Genomic DNA, 23,000 nt, shown 5'->3' on the forward strand with positions numbered 1-23,000 from the left:
TTTTCAGTGGGGCAGCGCCACTCTTCGGTAGAAGTGACACATATGGCAGCTGGTGACAGAGAATTGGGAGCAGGTGAGGCACAGCAGTGTGGCTGAAGGCTCCTGAAGGGTGTCCGACTCTCGTTCCCGGATCATTGTCAAAGATCAGCGCAGAAGGAAGACATCAGGCTTTCCTGATCATGGCTCCCGGGGTGGCCAGTGGGTGAGTGCTGGAATCTTTCTCTCTTTCTCTCCCCCTCCCCCATGGGAGTGATTTTAGTCTTGTACACCACTGAGGTGTTGGATCCATTTCAACTGACTTTTTTTGTATGGTGAATGAAACACAGTTACAGAGAAAGATCTGAGACTTTGCAACATTGCATTTATAATTTGTAGCAAATTCTTGAACTTTAGTGCTGGTTTATATATATATGAATATAATAATATATTTACCTAATCACAGCTGCTTTTAACATTATAAGGGTTTATAACAATTGTTGATTTATTGGATAATACAGCTATAGGGGATATGGTTAACAAAAATGGGTTGACATTGTAGTGCCAGCTGAGCAGTTAAAATTCTGCAAAGCAGCATTGAAGAATAAAATTCTTCAAGAAAATATTTTCTCTTCTCCCTGCTTGATGCACAGTGCTGGGAGAGAGAAGAATTGTCATTAGCTGTTGCTATATTCAGAGAGGAACCCACTTTTCTATCAACTGGGGCAAAGGAGGATGCAGGGTCAGCTGAATGTGATTGTTTGTCGCTTGGCCAGGTGTTTAAGCTTCATTCACCACCCTATGGGGAATGGAGGGACCCATCTGGGGTACACAGTATGCAGAGTTTACCAGGACCTGTGGGAAGAATAGGATAACCCAGAGAGTGTACAGTGTCCCCTAGAACAGTGTTTCTCAACCTTTATTCAGTCAAGTCACCCTTTAACATTATGGATAATCTCAAGGCACCCTTTAAAAGTTTGCACAATCTCAAGGCACCCCAATCTAAAATGTAAAAAACTATTCTACACACATCCAGTACACCCAACGTTAGAGGTGATTTATTCTTCCAAAGCAAAGACACCTTTGCACACTGGTATTCCAGTGTGGCTCTCTCATTTTCTCTCCCTCACTCTGCTAATGTGACCCCAGTGTTGATGGAGAGGGGCAGGGGAGGGACAAACAAGGATGAGGTGCATGCACCTGATGTCCTCCTTATCAACTGATGATGTCATTGGTTGTTAGGATAGCTAGAAGGTCATAAAAGTGCACAATGAAAACCTGTGGTTGTGTACAAAAAGTGAGGATTGATCCACCTGCTGGCTTGTATACATTTTTGGGGCATTTTGGCAAGACACCCCTGAAGAAGCCTGAAGCCAGCCCAGGGTGCCTGGGCACCCTGGTTGAGAAAGGCTGCCCTAGAAACCCACCATTTCCTTCTGCAGGGCTTTTGCATTCAGTAAAACCCATTTAAAGCATACCAAGTTTGTCGTGGTGTCATTCAGGTCTAGGTAAGTGTGCATCATCATTGGTGCATGGCAGAGGGACCCAAAAACATCCAACAGCTCCATCAGGGATGAGTGATACAAGAGTTAATGTGTAACCATTGATGGAAAATTTAAAAAGCATGCAGTTGTTACAGTGTCCACTAGGTGTCTCAAACTCAGTCTGTACATTCTAATATACTCCTTTTCAATGAAACGTCTATTCAGTGGGATATGTCTGTTATAACCCTACATTTACAGTAAGTAGGGTGAATACTTTTATTAGCTATAGGGATTGTAATGTGAAGAATATATACACCTGCCAGTTACAATATCCTATATGTGCATTCATACCACTTTTCATCATTGTTCAGTTGAAAGCCTTCATTTTCACTTGCTAGAAAAGAGATTATTGAATGTCTAGCACCAGAACAACAGTTCTCATAGCAACTGTCTAGATGTTTAGCATCTATAAAGGAGAAACATGATTTATAGCATCTGTTTAGAACAGGAACAACTACAGAATGGACATTAAAAGAATTGTACTGTCAAACCCATATAATTTCTTTATATAGTAACTTTATTCCAAAGCCAATTAAATTCATTGCTTTTGTGCCATAAACAGGATGAGCTTTTGAGCCAAACACACAATCCATAATTCCAGATGGTCTACTACTTTTCTATGTAATGGTGAATGGAAGAACATGGAATAATTCACTCAGGAGGTTTTAGTGGAGCTTTCATTGGTATATACTCAAACCATAATTCTCAGCTCTAAAGTTATTGGCTCTGTGCTACCATCCTCCTCCTCCATTTGTGTGTGTAGACATTTGACATTAGACATTTGTGAGCACATGCTTACTTGCTGTGAAGCTGGAGGAAGAGAGTACCTGAAAATGAACAGAGTCGATATTTAAATCTACCGATCCCAGGGGGCAGCTGTGAGGCCCTGGCTATGTCACCAGTGCTTTTAGTAACCAGGGATTGTCATCTAATTAAATATAAGTAAGTACTACTTTTTTTTAACAGAGCATAACAGGATGATTTGATATCTGCGTGCACAACTGATTTTGACTGTTTGGGGGCAAAGTCCACTTTAAAGGAAGTGGGAAAAATTACAGATCTACTGGCATGAATGACTCATAAAAGCAACAAAAAACAGATCTGCTGAAACTGCTGTGTTAATGCTAGTGGCAGTAACTGATTCAAATATGTCATTTTTTATTTTGCTAGTAAATCCAACTTGTAAAAACAAATTACTTTGCGAAACTCTGCTGGTTGTTGAAAACTTCAAAGTCAGAAATTCCTTTCAGCTTAGTTTCATGTAATCCACTGCACCCACGGGTATATTATTCACAGTGTGGGGTCAAATACCCAATATAGTGTAACAGCCAGTGGTGCCAGCAGGAAAGCCAAAGAGTCATCTCTGATGTGCCTAAACCATTATCTGGAATTTCCCTAATGTCAAAGTCTGAGGGTATGGATTGAGGGATCTGTGTCACCCCTTTATAGATCATTTGAAATATTAATCTTGTATTTTAAAGGGGTGTGTATTTTGCATCATTACAGCATGCATGTGTACATTTTGCATAACTACTGTTGGTGCCTACTTACGTGAGCTATAAATAAGAGCAGGGATGGAGCTTGGACCGGCCATCCAGGACTCCAGTATGGTGCCCAGGTAAGTGACAGCCACTCGAGTGCATGGTATTCTTAGGCAGACTGATCTCCTGCCTGAGTGTGTCTGCATAAAGGCAGAGCCACCAGCAGAAGATATAAAGCAAGAAATTCCTTGGCAAGAAACCACTGGCACCAATGCTTGGGCATTCTTACTTCTACTGACAAAAAACTGGGAAAATCTTACTGACACCATGGTTTCTCCTGCTGGCATCAATACAGTTTTCCTCCTAATGAAACCAATGTTGGGGCAGCCTTTCTGCCATGGACACCAATGTTAGGACATTATTCATCCCACCAATGCTGATGGTGGGGCATTCTTGTTCCCACTGACCCCAATGCTGAGATATTCTTCCTGCCATTTACTCAAATCCTAGGGCATTCTTCCCTTCCTCCCATTGTCTACTAGTGCTAGGGCAGTTTTCCATTTCTAAACAAAAATTCTCAGGCAGTCTTCCTCCCATTGACCACCAATGCTGTGAATGTTTTCCTCCAATTGACACCAATGCTGAGGAATTCTTCCTCCCACTGATACCAATGCTAGGGTATAGGGTATTTTTTCACTCCGACGCTGGGGACGTCCTTGTCTCTAAATGACTAATAATGTAAGAACTTTTTTCTTACCACTGACCACCAAAATGAGGGAGCATTATCCTGCCATTGATTACTAGAATATAGGCAGTACATTATTTATTTTTGACCTATGTGTTGTGTACAGTGTGCTATTTGTTACATACTCCTGACTATGCTGTGCATTATATACTCTGAACTACTGCTCTGTAAAATCTGTGCTGCACACTACATACTTCTGGTTGCTACACAGTTGTATTTTACACCACATATTCCTGGTTGCTCCACAATGTTCTGTATTCTGCATACTCCTGACCTCTACATGCTATTTGTATGTTGTATTTTGTACATTACATACTCTTGACCTCAGTACCCTATATGCATGTTGTACTTTACATGGTCCTTACTGCTGCATTTCGTAACCTGTGTTGTAAATGGCACACTCCTGATCAAAGTGTTCATTATCTTGACAGATGGTGGTGGTACTCCACAACTATTTTATTCTTTAAGGTCAGTTCAGCATAAATGTTAACTCTATGTCTGTATTCTGTGAACAGAAAAGCATATGTAAGAGTAGAAAAATGGAAGAGTTTTCTGTTTAAAGCAGAACCAAATCTGCATTGTGGTTGATGGGCTTTAGCTATAATGTGCACATATGCACAACATATTTGCAAATTATGGAAAAATTGTCTGCCAAAGGTATCCCTTCAGCATCGCAATGGCCATGATCTCCCTAATCTTCTGTCTTGATTGGCCAGCCTGGGATGACATTTTGAATTCATCCCAGCATTAAGGTGTGTCAAGAAGGTACACTGAGATACACATACACAGCTTATTATACCTTCAGAAGAAACATTGTTGGCATACAGAAGAAAAGCTTTTACTGCAGAACATTCAAACACAATCCCTTCTACGGCTAAAGCCTACCTGTCACCAATGTTTTGTAAAAAAGATATAAGGTCAGTTTTAAAGATGATACTAAAAATGATTTTTAGGATTTTCACTTGAGGCACAGGCATTAAAGCATATTTGGTGGGTATGACAGTGCATTATGTCATATAGTGTATACAGTGGGCACAGGTTCTATGCAACCAAACCTTTTAAACAATGTCAGTGAAATCTGACCATACCCACTGTTCTGAACCTTAGCCACCTCAATGTACCAAGGGTGCCTCCACTCTTTTACAATCCTAGCAATGCCCTTAACCATGAAATACAGCCCAGAAAAAGGTACTGTATATTTAGAGTATGAAAACCTGAATGCTGATTGCACCATTATCTTTTAACTACCAAAAGCTTTAAGGGGCACCTAGAAAAATCAGAAAAAAAAGTGGAAAATCCATTAAAATATACGCATATAAATTTTTAAAAAAAGTTAACTGAAAAGAATCTAGATAAATGCTATTATATTAATTTACTGTCAGTCTTACTAAGCTATTTAATTCTTACATCTAGAACTGACCTTTGAAAAAGTTATAGTTGTCATGACAACCTTTTCTTTGATGATTCATTCCAGTAATGTCTAGCTGTTGACGCAGATATGTACCATTTCTCAACTTGTACCCTTCATGAATATAGGAATGAAGTGAAGAATGCTGTGATGTAGGCTCAAACACATTACCGTATACATGAAAAATAAAAGACTTTTAACATTAGTAGTGAATATACATCATCAACGAGCGGTAGAACATCACACAAAAAGTACTGTATACTGTACACAGTTTAGATGGATAAAAAAAAGACTTCATTGTAAACTCTGCAATGTATAAACCCCTATGCCAATCATATACATAGCAATGGCAGATTGTTTGATAGCTTGAAATTATTAACTGCATTACAGGTATGTAAATGAGCAAGTAAAGACATTATTTGTGATAAATGAAAGTGTAAGTGTAGGCAACCAGATGAATACACAGATGGCACACACATGTGTAAACGGGCATTCTGTTTGAAAAACGGACATCAATGCATCTCTATGGAAAAACATATGTAAACGGATCATCATCTGTTTACATGCACATCCATCAACATCCATTTTTTTGAATGGATCAAAGTTCCCCTTGCATGGGCTTTCTGTTTTTTTCGTCAGTTCAGGCATGTTTTAAAAAAAAAAAAAAAACGGATCAGTTTTCCATCAGTTTACATTATTCTTTACACCAGTTTTTCATCAGTTTACATCAGTTTTTACATTAGAATTTCATCAGTTTTTACATCAGTTTTTTACATCCACTACCAATGAAAAAAATGGACTGTTTGTTCATCTACATCCATTTTTCGTCCATTCCGGTTTTATTTTTAACGGAACAAAAATGCAGACTTGTTCCATTTAAAAAACGGACTTGAACAGAAGCGGGCAAAAAACTGAACGACGTCCGTTTTTCAACCTTTTTTTTCCATAGAGATGCATTGATGTCCATTTTTCATCCATCAACAGACAGATGAAAAACAAATAAATGGAACGCCCGTGTAACAAAAACAAATCAGGATTTAACTAAGTCCTGACCATTTGCTCTTCTTCATTGTCATTACAGCAATAAAGCTTGATTAGGGCTGTGGTTGGATGGTAAAGGTAACCTATACTTCAATCAGCAAACTCCTTTTCTTAGATTCACATCAGTGTGCAGTAACTAATTGTCTCTATTTCTTCCAATCTGAATACTGATGTACATGGGATTACAGGAGGCTAGTACAAAGCCAGCCTAGGTTCTATTTAAAAATACTTAAATGGATTACATGAAGGTATTTTATTCTTATCTACGCTTACACTTGAGTGAATGAATAGCATTCTACTATTTAGTGTGATGATTTAATTAAAATATACAGTTGGACTTGTTAAATCATATCTAAACCCAAGGACACAAACGTAATATATTACATATTGCCAGTCCATAGATAAGGTGACTGCATTCATTTTTTCATTATTTCTTTCCTTAATGCTCACTCATTGTACTGTATCTATGAAGAAGCACCACTGGAAGAGGAGTTGGCTAGGACTACTGCACCCCCCCCCCTCCTTAACTCCATAACATAGGGGGTAGGTGTTCTGTACTCCACAAATAAAACTAGGAACAGTGTAACTAATAAGAGGCAGCAGAAGTAGAGAACACAGGAAGTATAGCTCATATGATTTATGACAGGATCAAGTCTTTTTTTCACTTATTGATCCAGTATAGTTAAACTGTGTGGCGTAGTGGTGTTTTACACTGTTTTACATCCTAAAGGCCCTTATCTTTGTATTGACTGTGATTAGAAGTTTGGAGTTGCATGTTTGTCACTGTTTGGGTATCGGGTGAAGGGATCTTCACAAAGTAAAGCCCGCCCCAGACAGTTTGAAAAGAAATTCAAATCATTTATGGGCAGGCTGAATGTACCCAAGTTGATCAATCAATCAACTTGGGTTCAACCAGCCTGCTAGATTTTACATTCAACTATTTGGGGGTCCTCAAGGAATACCTAGATGATAGCCTCCAGAAGGGGTTTATCCACCCCTCCACATCTCCGGCCGGAGTAGGAATCTTTTTCGTGGAGAAAAAGGATAAGTCTCTAAGGCCCTGTATTGACTATCGGGACCTAAATAAAATTACCATAAAAAATCGTTACCCCCTTCCCTTGGTTCCAGAACTACTCCAAAGACTAAAGACAGCAGTCGTATTCACCAAGCTAGATTTGAGGGGTTCGAATAAGGGAGGGAGACGAGTGGAAGACCGCCTTTTGGACACTTTGAGTACCTTGTCATGCCCTTCGGACTGTGCAATGCCCCGGTAACATTCCAACACTTTATTAATGACGTGTTCCGAGACTATCTGGACGTCTTTGTGGCGATTTATTTGGACGACATTCTGATTTTCTCCCCTTCTCTTGATGACCATAGGGGTTATGTCAAAAGTGTATTGGAACGGTTGTATGCCAAAGCTGACAAGTGCAGCTTTGAGCAGCGCAGCATTACCTTTTTGGGGCTGATTCTCTCCACCACGGGGGTTGCGATGGATCCCCAAAAGGTATGGGCAATTTTAGAATGGCCGGTACCTACGGACAAGAAAGGCATACAACGCGTTATTGGATTTGCAAACTTTTACAGGAAGTTCATCAAGAACTTCTCAGGCCTTGTGTCTTCCATTACCCAGCTCACCAAGCAGGGAACCCGTTTCCGGTGGAAACCCGAGGCCCAAGCAGCCTTTGAGACTTTAAAGGAACTATTTACTTCTACCCCGATCATTAGTCATCCTGACTCCTCTCTGCCTTATATCCTGGAGGTGGACGCTTTGGAGAACGCAGTAGGGGCCATTCTATCCCAGAGAAAGGGTTCCAAGTAACTGATACACCCAGTGGCCTTCTTCTCAAGGAAACTTACGCCGGCAGAGAGAAACTTTGACAACAGAGACCAGGAACTCCTGGCTATTAAAACAGCCCTGGAGGAGTGGAGGTATCTGCTGGAAGGCGCCACACATCCAATCCTGATTTTCACGGACCATAAGAATCTGGAATACTTGAGGACCGCCAAACGTCTGAGACCACGCCAAGCAAGATGGGCACTCTTCTTTTCCATATTCATGTTCCACATCACGTACAGCCCTGGGTCCAAGAATACAAAGCCCGACGCTCTATCACGTATGTTTGAGAACCCAGAAGGAATCCCCAAACCCGACACTATCCTGTCCACGGGAAACTTTCTCACCCTCCAAACAGAACTATGCTCTAGATTACAGACTGCATCCATGGGAATGCCAAGCCCGCCCGGGGAATCTCTACAGAGCAAGGAGGGTCTCTTCTGGAAAGAAGGGCAAATTGTGGTACCTGAGGAGGTCCAAACCCTAGTTCTGGGGCACTGTCACGATCACGCTCTGGCAGGCCATTTTGGAACTGGGAAAACATTGGAACTACTCCAGCGGACATTTTGGTGGCCAAACATGGTGAAAGATTGTAAACGTTACGTAAAGACCTGCGCCATGTGTCAGTGGAATAAGCCCACCAGAAGTAAGGCCTGGGGCTTATTATGACCATTACCCATACCGGATCGACCATGGCAGATGATCTCGATGGACTTTATTGTGGAGCTCCCACCATCCCAAGGCCATTCAGCGATTATCAAAAATGGCCCATTTTTTGCCACTAAAGAGTACGCCTTCGGCTATAGAAATGGCACAGATCTTCGTAAAAGAAGTAGTCAAGCTTCATGGGATTCCAGAAGACATCGTCTCGGACCGGGGGGGCCAATTTACCTCAAAAGTCTGGAGAGCATTATGCGAAGTCCTGGGGATCAAGCTGTCCCTTTCATCGGCCTACCACCCACAGATGAATGGGCAGACAGAAAGGACAAACCAGACGCTGGAGCAGTACTTGAGGTGCTACACGTCTTTTCTTCAAAACGACTGGCTGGCACTCTTGCCATTGGCGCAGTTCGCGTATAATAATGCGAATCATTCTGCTACGGGGCAAGCCCCATTCTTCACCAATTACGGGTTTCACACCACGTTTTTACCTGACCTGATTCCAGAAAGCCCAGTTCCGGCTACACAGAATATGCTGGATTTTTTCTCAGCCAATAACAAGGTACTTCAAGAAGCCATTACGAAGGCCCAAGAGGACAGTAAGAGGGCCTTCGACAGGAAAAGAAGAGGGGAGCTAAGCTTGCAACCAGGGGATCAGGTCTGGTTAGCCTCTACCAATTTGAGGTTGTCTTGTCCTTCGAAAAAGTTGAAACAGAGAATCAATGAGGTGGCATACGAGTTGGTACTCCCAGGAACCTTCAAGATTCACCCAGTGTTTCACATGTCGCTACTGAAGCCAGCAATGCCAGATCCCTTCCCGGACCGAAGGTCCAGGCCGCCGGAACCTATAACCATCAACGAACAAGAGGAATTCGAGGTTGAGGCAATCATTGATTGCAGGAAAAGAGGCAGCCAGACACAGTTCCTGATCAAGTGGAAGGGCTATGGTCCTGAAGAGAACTCATGGGAACCGGCCCAAAATGTTCACGCTCCAAGACTGGTCTGGGAGTTCTATCGTAGCCACCCACGAGGGAGAGATCGATCGTAGGGGGGGCAATGTCAGGGATCATGGCAACGAATGGCTGCGCGCATGCGCAGAGCACCGATCCATTCTAACTGGCGGACACTAGGACCTGGACGGCGGCGGCCGCGCATGCGCACTCGCGATTGCAGCCGCTCGCCTGGCACCAATGGCAGAGCAGGGCGCACTATTTAAACCTGCCCTGCACCTAAACTCATTGACGTATGGTCTTATTCCTGTGTTCCTGTATTCCCGTTCTTTGAGATTTGTTGCTGACCTGCCTGGACCTGACCTCTGCTGACTTCTCCTGCTCTGACCCCTGGCTAAGTTTGACCCCTCTTTTGGATATCCTTACCTGATCTGAACTAGTGGTACCGACCCCAGCGAGTGACCTGACTATTCTTCTGCCTGCTGCCTTGTACTATGCTGACCCCTCTGTTACCTACCTGGCCTGTTTGACTACGCTTATCCATCCATCCGGCACGGATCCAGCCATCCCTGCTTTCGCCTTCTGCCTCTTCACGTCAGGCTCTCCACCTGCACAGACTCCCGGCGGATTCCTCTACCGCAGACGGGTGTACTCAGGGGCCGCGACCTGGTTCCAGTCTCCTCCAAGTCCATCCCCACCATCAGGGGCCCTGGTGAACAAGCAGGCTGCGGCTTAGACTCCGTGCTCTGGGGAACCCAGTCCTGTGGGCCGCTAGAGGTACCGCCAGGCGGTTGCTAACAGTCCCTTATAGTAGAGTGCAGGGTAGCTCTTGAGGTGCTCTCCAGCTCTCCAGCTACACTGTCATATTGATGCATTTAAAGCTACCCGAGGAAGCACCCTTTCATTTGGTACACAGGTTATTAGACTCAGGGCCTCTTAGAAATCATATAGTCTATTGATATAATTTACTATCTTACAATTGTGATTACTGTTATGCTATGTTTTTGCATTTATTTGACTCTATGGTTGAGGTTTATGTTAAGTTCTATTTATTCTGGCCTGTGTTAGCTCAGCCTGGGGCACTTTTTGAGTTTTCTCAGTAAATGATAATATGGGGTTTTGCTGGCTGAATTTTGTCTCTAAATGGGAGTTGTTTTAAATGTTTTTAATTGCGCATGGGATTTCTGCTCCTTGTGATGTATTTTAAGTCTGAATAAAGCATATTTATTGTAATAACTTCAGTAGTGCAGAATACGTGCTTGTGTTGTGTGATTAGGGAAGACCTGGTAATGCAAGTGAACAGCTAGAAGGGATCTAAGGGCCAAGGACAAAGGGTCACCCCACTGGAACTGGATGCTTCAGCAGCAATCAGAGAGGGGCTCTCCAAGCCACCAGGCAGAATGTTTTCTGTTGCGATTTTGTTGCCCCACTTCTCTACAGTGATTGAATGTTCAGAGAGAAAAGGCTGTACAGAGGATCCTGATTGGCTGCTGCCACAGCCTGACTAAGCCTACAACCAGCAACAGGGCAAAGACCAAGTAGCAAACCTTCCTTCCCCTGCACAGATAGTTCCGGGAGCTCAGTGGAGTGCCAACTGAGAAGGGAGAGAGTGAGGTGAGCCCAGTGGAATGACAGTGAGCCTAGGGACAGAGCTTAGAGAGCTTATGTGTTGTAGAGATGTACAGGGCTTGAGGCTGTTGTGGAGCAGAGATGGAATGGGTTAGGAGTGAGCCAAGCAGAGAAACAACAAAGTGAGCACGGTGCTGCTGTAACGGGAAACTTTGCTGCTGAGAGACACCTGGCTGCCATGTACCAAGGCTGCTGCTGGGAGAGACCGTCTGCTGCAGGGAATTGGACCATATTCTGCAGTGTTGAGAGCTACTTGCTGCAGGGTCCAGAGGGAAGAGAGTCACATGTTACTGTGAGTAGTGTTAGTGTTTCACAGACTAAGTAGCCAATCCAGTTTTCCTGCAGTTCCAGTATTCTGGCTGTTCCAGTGCCAGTTGTTTCCGAGTGTTGTTCCAGAGTATTCCAAAGCTCCAGCTGTTCCATTGAGTTCCTACTGTGGTGCCAAGAGATCGCTGCTTTGGGAGGAGGCTACAGTAATTGTTCATCTCCAAACCAACAAAAGCAGTGAGAGGACTCTGAAATCTATTTCCACTTGCTTTATCTACAAATACCACCAGAAGAGAAAGGTGAGTGCTTTGCCAAAAACTAAGAACCCCAACTCCAGCAGGACTGAGTTCAGGTTTATTGACCAGTGACTAAGTAGGACTTCAAAAGTTTATGTATGAACTGTTATTGCTGTAGACATGTGAATTTCATCTTCTGTGCTGACCAAGAGTAACCTCTGTGCATAGGTCAGTGTTGTTTCCTCAAGGCTGACCTAGTGCGCTTCCAGTCAGGTTGTTTTCACAGGAGGCTGTGGGGAATGAATGGTTGTTTTCATGGTGGTCTGTGTCCCATGGTAAACTGTATTTGTGATTGTGTGTTATCTCAAACCCTTCTAACCCACCCTTTCCTTGCAGGGCTTTTCCCCTAATAAAGCCCATTTAAACTGTGATGTGACTCAAGTCCAGGCACAGGGTGGATCATCACTAGTGCAGGGCAGTTGAAACCAAACAATCTACCGGCTCCTTACTGGTGCAGGATGGGAGGACCCAAACAATCCAGCAGCTCCTCCAGTGGTAATGCTACTTGTGTTTTGCATGTGTTTGGCAGATGGCTCAGAGCATTAGAAAGTGTGCTCCTTAAAATAGTGGAGCTGATGAGTAATAAATAAAGCAGAATTATTTGTTTTTAGCTTCAGATAACATAAGGATAGGTTAAAACCTCTGTTAGATTTTTATTGGTGCAAAGTGAAAAAAAAAGCTCTGAGGAAGAAGGTACGACCTTCAAAATGCGTCAGCTGTACTGAGTGTTTACCCCCATGATGGGATTCGCGCTGGCCTCTTGTCTCTGAAGTCCCTTGGAGGACTTACATGCCTGTTTTTATTCGTTGTTTGTGAGTACCATTCCTTTACTAATAAATTTTGGTTACTGAGGTAATGCGCAAGGTTGGTGCACTTCTTGTATTTCTTCACTTTGCAGTATTGTTCGGGCTTCCCCAGCCTTGTTTTGGAGCTGCACAACCTTTCATGCTCTGGTGGTCGTTTTGTTTGGGTTTGATTTCACCTACTCGCCACCAGCCTGGGTCCTGGAGCGCAGGAGGAATCGTATTTTGCCCACTGTAGATTTTTATAGGTGCTTTGTATGATTTGGTTTGTGCCTTCCACTTCCTAATCTGGTGACTGTTGTTATTTTGTATAGAAAGTGCTTTGATATCAACATGAGCAGCAATAAAAAACAGTGTGTGTGTGTGTGTGTACATGTGTGTGTGTGTGTATGTGTGTGTGTACGTGTGTGTGTGTGTGTGTGTGTACGTGTGTGTGTACGTGTGTGTGTATGTGTGTGTGTGTGGGGGGTTGTCTTCAGCTCTGTGGAAAGATATCTTTACTTTATGTACCAGTTACTTGTAGCACCTAGAACTTCCCACAGGTTGCTTTTTCAGTCATATGCAAATGGAATAATCTGCATATTGTCTGGTTCTTGGAAAACTTGTCTTGCATATACTGTATATGCATATTAGTTCCTCACAAACTATGATGCTGGCTTCAGCTTAGATTGTCTGAAGCCTCTTATCTGAATTTTTTTTTTTGTTTTTACCATATGTATATTTTATGTGCTGTCTTTGGTACGGTCACATAATGTCATCAGTTCCTCTTCCTCATCTTTCTGCTGTGGCAGTGGGCAGTCCTCGATAATGCAGAGAATCAAGCCCAAGTAATAATCTGGGGACTGTGCTCTGCGTCATTTATCTGTGAGACACGGGGCAGCAGGATGATGTATCCCCAGGGGCTGTGTCCTGGACACCCAGGACTCACAGACAGTAGGTTGACTGTCACTGGGCATCATTCAGAAAAGGAGTTGTAACTAGGACTAATGGAAGATGAGGAGTGTAGCACTAGAGCATGGCAAGAGTAAACATTGTTTTTAGATTTTTTTTGTTTTAATTTTTCCTTAAGGTTGCAATTTAGTACCTTTAACCTGGAGTCTGTCTCAGAATGTTTTTGTCATAGTGCTATTGATGAGCAAGACAGACATCTTTTCACACCCATTTCCATTTATTCATACATCTGAAAATTCTCAGTCTTTCAATGATTATATTGAAAAATAATATAGACTATGTCCCAGTCACTTTTTTGTAATCTGTGCTTTAAATGAAGCATTCAGATTGATTTTGTGTCCTGAATTTCTACAAATAATGAACGAAGGAGTAATGTTTCGTTGTTGGCAGAGCCTCTATGAAGACATTTTGCAGTTTATTTTTACTACATATGGCAGTTTAGTTGATTTTTCCTGAAGCTCCCGTCATCTGAATAGAGATAATATTTCACTACTTCTCTTACACCCACAGTTTTCACAGTGAAGAAAAACAGCATTGCATTTCCTGGCAAAGGTTCAGAGTCTGTTGGTATAATTACTTCCTTGGACAATCAGATAATTACACCAAATGACTCTGAAGAATGCAACACTGCTGTAATATGCAATGAATATACATATTTCCCAATAAGTAAATTGTGTATGTAGCTATTTTCAGTCACAGAGTAACAATATAAGCAGCCTTATTTATGGTATTAAAAGTACTGATGCAGAAAAATCAGTAGTAATCAATCTGATGTATACCTTTTTGTGACCAGTTTGAAGGTGAAATTTAGAGACAAAAATATTTTGCACATATTCTCACTCAGGGACACAGCAGACCTTGCCTGCTCTATAAATCCCTTTGGTTCCAGTATTCCCATTTTCTAAATGGCCCAATATTTGAACCTTAGAGAAATACAAGCTACTGTTTTCCCTGCATTTCTCTGAGATGGATGCTGCACAGCACAGAATCATGTAACTGGAGTTGTCAGACTGACCTTTAAATACAATAAGGCAAGCCATACATTAATCTATTTTTTTATTCAACCAGTGGGTGAAATGAAAAAAAAAATCCAATTCCCCCGTCCACACATTTAATGTGGATGGGGGAATCCTCCCGATGTGCTTCTGTGTTCTGACGGCAGGAAGCCTTCCCTGCCATAAGAATACAGTGATCAGTGCTGCCAGTTATAGCCAGCAGCACTGATCAATCGGGGAAAAACCCAACAGGCTTGCTGTACAGAAGTCGATTTGTAGATTGACTTCTGTACAACCAAGGTGCCCATACATGGAACTAAATTTGCCCAGTCCCTGCTGAACTTGTCAAGTTTCGATCCATGTATGGCCGTCTTAAGGAAGATATTTGAATCTGATTACAATTGATAATGTAAACCTCAGAATAAAGGTGAATTAAGTCTTTCTGAATTTAGATTAGTTGTAATGTTTCCTTGATAGCTAGAGTAGTTTACCAATTTTCTTTTTTGCCTGGGTCTGTTCAGAGAACAATTATTTGTGATTTGTTGCTAAGGGTTACTGTTGTTGTTGAATCCGTGTCCGAGCAGCGTAAAACTCACTGATAGTTAAAGGTAAAAAAAGCGAAAAGTACAGTAAATGAAACAATAAGTAAATAGTATATAAAGGAAATGTTACCTTGTGCTCCTTGACTGAATAACAGTCTTGGTATAGAATCCACATCCAAAAAGTTTGTCATTTTGAAATATTTATGGAAAGTCAAATCACCAATAAAAACCTGCAGCATAAAAAAAACGTAGATTAATACATATATAACATTAAACTTCAATTTTTTTTTGGATAGAACAGAATTGTGTTGATGTCTTTTGACTCCATTAGAGAGATTTTATTACTTTGACACCAGAGCAGGAATTTAAAGAAAACACTTGGGGGCCCATTCTGCTGCGTCTCGATCCAAATTGAGATGGAGGTTACTCTGACCACCTACAATCAGAAAAGGAAGTGAGGGAATATATATCCATTGGGGACACAGGTGTAAAATCCCAAATAAAGGTTCAGAGCCTTTACACTCTATCCAAAACAAAACCCTTTGGCTGTAGTTAAGCTTTAATGAATAGATCCAATAGGTTGGTTCAAACACATACACTGTTAGTATAGAAAATCTAAGCATGGTTTATACTGTTTTACTTTTTTTGAAAATAACACTTTGATACACAATTTCCCTGAACCCTGATACTGCCTGTTATTCATTCCTTGGCTTCCCTTCCCCATTCCTCATGGGACAAGCATTCACAAACTGTTAAATCACTTGTAACCCCTTTCCTGTCTTTAAATTTGTACAGATCTGTCCATACAAGCACAAAGTCGCATATACCCTGAAGGGTACTGATTTATTAGCTTCCAAATTAAAGACAAATTTAATTTTAAGATTCACTCATCTCTTCTATTTACATTTTTGTTTTTCATTATTTCTTGTTTCTTAACTCCTTTTGCACCGACCACCTCCCAGCCCTTTAAGAGTTCTAATGGAAGTGGGCATCCGGGTCATGTGACCACTGTGATTGGCTGTCACAGCGGTCACATGATCGGAAGGCTCCTGATCACAAGTATGCAGGGAACATGGTAAGTTGCTTTTTAGGGCTGCTTATATATGGCAGCTTGGCATTAAAGCCCACCCTCCGAGTGGCCTTATATATGCTTTTTCAAGCCCCAAGAGCATATTTTTGCCTTGTTAATTTTCAAATGGCCACCTGTGTTCAGGAACTTTTCCATTTATAAAGTTAACCATCCAGGAGGACAATATGCACCGCCCATAACAAGCTCAATGCCATCTAGAGAGATTACCAACCTCTTACCTTTAAGGTCAGAATATAACAAAGCTGGAAAATAAAACTCAAATAACCATGGTATCCCCTCTTTTAAAATGATGTTGCCTATTTGCTTATGTGTTCATTTGGGCTATACCACTTAATAATATAACCAACTATAAAGTATATTTAAAAGCAATTTATATATTTATATACAGTATATATTTTAGAGTAAGGGAGGGTTAAAACCGCAGTCAGTGTTGTCTTTGCCCTAACTTCCTGTCCTGTGGAATCAACAGGAACTGAGCGGATATCTTTCCAATATGAGGGAAATCATCTTTTAGAGAGCTGTCACAAGAACAAGTGCCCCATTGGAAGATTTCCCCTCCATTCTTGGTCTGGTAGCCGATCAAAATTTTGGATTTTCCCTTACTTTCATTTCCAGTGAAACTGGTGATCAGACAATTAGAGAAAGCAAATCTCCATAATGGGGACACAGACAGCAATCAAAAAATTGTTATAACCTCTTACCCCTATAGCTAAATGCCAAAAAAATTAGTTAAACCTTAACTGCAAAATATCAGCTTTCAGAGAATTTATATAGATTCAGATCACTGTTAAAGGATAAGTTTACTAAAGTATGGAGACTGCCATTGCTGACCTCTCCTGTTGAAAATAATGGTGTCCTGGCCATAATGCAGAATCAATGGCTTCAGAATTTTTGTAGTCACTGACCCGGAATAAGAGTGAAAATCAGGAGTTCTGACTTCACTCTGACGTTTCCAATCTGCATACTTGCTCTTGGGTCAGCGACTCAGCAAGTACTGATGCCGGAGACAGCAAGGCAACAAACATTTTCAGGAGGTCAGGATTGCCAGCCTTTGTAATTCAACACAGTTTTTCTTTAATACATAATTTATTTCCAATCCTAAAAGGTATTAGAAAACATGTAGATATTCATATTGCCATAGCTGTGGAGTAAACAAGCAAAAAAAACATTGAACATGTCAGGTAGCTGTATAATTATATTAAATTGGTTCCCCTAACTATCAGCAATTACCTTCTTGTGCTTACAGCATTATAGATGGCTGAACTATGTTTTACACCACCATCTATATTGTTGTAAAGTAATTAAATATCAAGCTAATCAATAGTTTATAATTGTCTTCTTTTTTGTTGGCATGCATAAGGATTAAAGCCTCAGTGAATGACTCACAGCAGTCACTATGCTGGAACATGGTCTGCAATGATGCCAGTACAATCAAACTCACTGCTAGGAGCTATATTGATCTCCCCAGGAGGCATTGTACCCTGTGTATTAACCTGTTAACACAAGTGCACTACTGAAGACTGTTGTAACTGCTTCTATCATGCAGGGTCTTCATCTATTACAGATACAGTATATCTGTATTTGTCCTTTACCTTTCCCAAATGTGGACAGTTCTTGCGTACTTATGGTTTAGACCAGGCTTATGATTGTTGAGCTGATGTGGTACTGCAGGACCCAACGTGTCCTCCTATCTTGCACAGAGTAGGACATGCTAAGTCCTTGTAGTTCCATAACAACAGGATCTCTCTATGCGTGTTATATTATGAGCCAGTAATGCTCAAAATACAGTTCAAGACTAGTGCTACTTTCACCTAGCCAAGGACGTACTCCACATGAGTGCCATTCAGAAATGTATAGAACATGTACCCATACTGTGCATAAAAGAAGCAGTAAAAACACAGGCACGTATCCAAAGCATGCAGAAGGTATTCTAGTGCATAGCAAAAAGCAGTGCTAACTTTTATCTCTGAACCTTCTATGATATACATCAAAACACATCTCCACAATAAGTACTTACTGCCAAATGTCCTGATACGGTGACCGTCTACCTAATCAGCACCCACGCCAAGTTCCCTTAATCATTATAAAACTGCTGGGTACTAGGATCTAATATGGTTCTTCGACTAGAACCTAGATGAATAATGCATAGCATAAGGCGGACTTCCTGTGATCAACTGATAAAAATGGCTAGTAGCTGTAACCACGGCAACAGATTGCTTTAGCCCCATCTCTTTAAAATCCTCCCCTTAACGTGAAGGAAATCACTGGCCCTCCCTTAAAACTTATCTAGGTTTTGGAAAAGAAGCAATATATATATATTCCCTTTAAGCTGTCAAATACAGCTTGCTTTTTTTTTTCTTTCTGCCACTATGCAAAGGAATGTCATTATCTAACGGAATTTATGGCACACTCTGAAAAAGAATTTCACTTTTATTAGAGATGATGGCTTTTAGCATCTTGCAGTAAAGTATATTATTTGGTTAATATTTCATTCTTTTCTTAGCCAAATCATTCACTGGATCTTTTCTTCGGAATGTTTTACAGCCAAAATAGACGTACTGCTGTAGAAGACTGTTTCTTAGTAACTAGCAGTTTATCACCAACTCAAATTAAATGAGATTGCAGTACAATTACAGTATTTTGCTATACAAAAAAAGCTTAAATAAAAGGTATACACTTTCCTTACCTTCTAAGGTCATGGAAAAATTCCTGCAAAAAAAGCAAAATCGCCTATATAACATGGCAGTGCCAATGGCAATAGTACTGTGCAAAGAATAGTAACCCACAGCAACCAGATCTGCAGATATCATTCCACTGCAGACATATCAGTGAAAGATTCAATCTGATTCTGGGATATATCTTACCGCACTTTGCCTATTTAAAGAGCAAAGGTGATTTGTAACCAACAAGAATTCATCGCATTCTGGTCAGATCTGTCAAAGATGAATTCTGATTGGTTGCGTTTTTACTCCTTGCACGTTGCTCCTCGCTTGATTAAACTCGGTCGACTATCATTTTGCAATGCAAAGACAATTACAGGATATATATACAGTATATAGAACTTACCAATGTTTAAACCTTTTTCCAATTCTCTCCTTATAAATGAATACCACAAAACAGCAGAGAGGCAGAAGGAACTCACAGCACTTCAAGCACAGATAGAGATTATGAAAGAAAATCCTGTCAGCTATGCTGTCTTTTCATGCAATGACGATGTTAAGCCTTCCCTCTGAATTCTGAGTGATAACTGTTTGTTATTAACTTGCGTTACCTGTTAATTTAAGAGAGCTGAAAGGGTTTTTTTTTTTTTTATCATTGAGTGGTTTGCGCATTCTTTATCTGCCCCCTCAGATTTCATTAGCATGGAAAATATTCATTGCAGGTCTGTGAAGGTAAGCAGCAGAACACAGCCAATCCACCTTTTGTACAGTTTTCTCTTTCCAAAAGCCTACTGTGCTGTTATTGGGATCAGACAGTACTGGGAGAATAATTATTACATCTGTCTGTGTTCCTAGGGAACGACTATCTAATTGATTGCCTGCAGGTTATGTATGGCTGCTATGGGGTTTTAATCAAACCCCAACACTGCTGATGACTCAGACATTAGAGAAAGCAATGAGAATAAAGAACAGTGAAGAGGTGGTACACAAACGTGGGACTACAGTTTCAAATCAGAGACAATACATAAGGGACTGGAAAGGATATTCATAATAAAGTTTCATTTTATTTTTCACGCAGCAGTTAAGGTTCATATGGATGTTAAACAAGATAAATTGTCATTTACTATACGTAGAGCATGCTACTGCTTTCTGCAGCTAAAGGTGACATAAAAACAAAGATAGCTTGGTTCATTACTTAAAGCAAAGCAGCTGAACGTTTGTGTTGCCCCTCATTATCTAAGGAAATTTAGACCTGCACAGAAATGAAACAGCTGGGCATTAGGGGCAATACAGATAGTGTTGATTACAGGTGATTTGATAATAGCATTAATAATATTTTTTCTGAAACAATTTCACAGTGGACCAGGGTGAGCTCAGGGCAGGATATAAATTACAATTACCCCAGAGCAGGGGCATAAGAATATGCGATGAGCTTCCATAACAAAAATATTAGGGGCCTCCTACATCTCTACTTCCCTTCTCAAATACAGTTGCTTTAGTATTAAAAAGTAACTCCACATTTTTGATTAAAAAAAAACTCCTTTAGGTGATCAGTGTAGATTGCAAACATTTTACAGTACTTTGTTGCAGATTTTTATCTGTTTCTGCTTTGAAGATATAGATGTTTGTTGGAACATGTTATGTACTTTGTGATTCTGAATTTGGGGATATTTGTTCATTATAATCAGCTGGTGCACTCTCAGTGTTCTGATGAGGGTCTGCAACACAGTGGCTAAATGGTTGGCACTTCCACCTGGCAGTGTAGATTGCAAACATCTTACCGTACTTTGTTGTAGATTTTTATTCTGTTTCTGCTCTGAAGATATAGATGTTTGTTGGAACATATCATATACTTTGTGATTCTGAATTTGGGGATATGTGTTCATTATAATCAGCTGGTGCACTCTCAGTGTTCTGATGATGGTCTGCAACACAGTGGCTAAATGGCTAGCACTTCTGCCTGGCAGTACTAGGGTCATTGGTTCAAATCCCAACCACAGCACCACCTGCCTGGAGTTTGCATGTTCTCCCTGTGCCTGTGTGGGCTTCCTCCGGGTACTCCCATTTCCTCCCACACTCCAAAGACATGCTGGTAGGTTAATTGGCTTCTGTCTAAATTGGCCCTAGTATGTGTATGCATGAATATAAGTTAGGGACCTTAGATTGTGCACCCCTTGAGGGGTAAGGACTGATGTAAATCTACAATATATATGTAAAAGTGCTGCATACGTTGAAGGTGCTATATCAGTACCTGTAATAAATAAATAAATTCCTTTAGGAGCAATTAACACTTGTGGGGTAAATCAAAAAGTCACCAAAAGTAGAAATTTTACTGTAGCGGATGCCTAAAATATGACCTGTATCATAGTGCAGACCTATGTAAAAGTCACACAAGCAGGAAAATACATTTTGGAGGTGTTCTGCAAACTAACAGTATACAGAACACCTCCAGGTTGCTATATTGCATTGAATTCTACAGAAAAGTATAGTTCTGCAGACTGAACTGAAAACTTAATTCTTTATGACATTACATTACAATGTAGTTTGTGTAGCGTTTGTATATGTGACTTTATTATAGCGATTTCTATTTGTAATATTTTTTTTTTCCATGTTATTAGGAAGATTAGATTTATGTACCTGCAAAAAATTAAGAATAAGGTGACACAGTAGAGCTTAAATATGCAGTAAAGGAGATAATATTATGTATTGTCCATATTTTCAGTAATAGAACTACTGCAAGCAGCACATAACAATAACTAGTATATAGATACATAACAGTATGGAAATAATACAAGCTTTATAAAATAATAGTACATACATTCAATGCACAAACAGGTATTTTCACCAAAAGGCCCAGCAGGAGTCTTGGTGGAATTGTGCACACAGTCCCGGGTATATACTGTATAAATAATAATATAGATATCTCCAGATGAATTTTGCAGCAAAGCCCATTTGCAGGGGCCCCTGAGGATGATCACGATGCAATAGTCATCTTGGTGTCAGAAACCTGAAAACAAGATCTGCGGTAATGGGGAGACCCTCCAGCTGTTGTCCAAGCAGTCTGTAATGCAGCTTCTCATGTGTAGAGAAACCTGCAATAATTGTGAAAAGTTCCAACTAAGAAGCATAAACAGGAGATATGCTTTTTAATTGCTTCAGTGATTATGCTGTAGTTCGTATGTTGAAGGAGTTTCAAGCCACATATGGCTGTGGCCAATTATCTTGAAAAACCATACCTGTAGGTAAATATGTATGACAGAAAGTCAATTTAACTAAAATATATTGCGCCTGAAGGAGCGAATGCATAAAAAAATGAATAAACAGGCAAATAAATAAATACATCAAATTCAAGATGCTATCAATATTTTGTTCAGGAAATCTACTTTATTTCATTAGAGTTAAAGAGCAGCTTCACTTTTGTTGAGAAAAAACTTTCCCCTCTGGGCGATCTATATACATTGCAATGATTTTAACAAGCTTTGTTGCAGATTCCAGCCTTTTGTCATTCTAAATAAAATGGCTGTTTGTCTGTGTCCATGTGTGGAGTGAATCTGTATTGGAGAGGTTTTATAATTATCAATCACCTGCTATACCTGCAGGGCTCTAATGAGGAAATTGGTAGGGTCTGCATCCCTTTAGAGTTGATTTCCCTTTGGGAGTATCTCACCAAAAATGACATTTTTGTTGCAGGGGATACCAAAAATCTGATTTGTATCTTAGTGCAGACATCTGGGAAAATTAATAAGCCATTCACTGAAACAGGAAATTAAATTTTCAGGGGGCGTTATGTACACCATCTGTCCAACCAGCCTGAAATGGAGCTTCTTACCAGGAGGAACTGCCTATCTACTCTGGGCTTTATTCCATCCCTAGTATTTTCTACTACTAGGACCTCTAACTACTAGAAGTGGCCATTGGATGCCTAACCTGGCTCTAGCTCAGTCAGCGTTCTCTTAGTATTTTCAGATTTGAGGCACCCCAGTCTAAGGCTTAGTTCACTTTACTGCTCAAAATTGTGTGCATCTCTAACACACTGACAAACATGCTGCTCTTTAGCTCATATGCTCAGGGTGCCATTAATTCTCACTGTAGGGGGGAAGTGGAGAAGTCCAGACTCAGGAAGTC

General features: G+C 40.8%; 1 protein-coding gene across 3 annotated transcripts in view; it reads right to left on the reverse strand.

The window, feature by feature from the left end:
• PHACTR1 (phosphatase and actin regulator 1) overlaps nucleotides 1–19,298 on the reverse strand; it is a 445,132-nt gene extending 425,834 nt beyond the window's left edge. The window contains exons 1-2 of one of the 3 annotated variants that reach the window (XM_089682314.1): nucleotides 19,282–19,298; nucleotides 15,256–15,355 (exon numbers count right to left, since the gene is read on the reverse strand). In XM_089682314.1, coding sequence (XP_089538440.1) covers nucleotides 15,256–15,316 — 61 coding nt within the window. In that variant the 5' untranslated portion in view covers nucleotides 15,317–15,355; nucleotides 19,282–19,298. Of the gene's footprint in view, nucleotides 1–15,255; nucleotides 15,356–18,232; nucleotides 18,350–19,281 lie in introns of those variants that run through there. The other 2 variants (XM_089682316.1, XM_089682313.1) reach the window with 2 other exon arrangements.
• Between the last annotated feature and the right edge of the window lie 3,702 nt (nucleotides 19,299–23,000).

Source organism: Staurois parvus, unplaced genomic scaffold, assembly GCF_062004578.1.
Source record: "Staurois parvus isolate SC_StPar_1 unplaced genomic scaffold, SC_StPar_1.0 ptg000287l, whole genome shotgun sequence".
NCBI classification, from domain to species: domain Eukaryota; kingdom Metazoa; phylum Chordata; class Amphibia; order Anura; family Ranidae; genus Staurois; species Staurois parvus.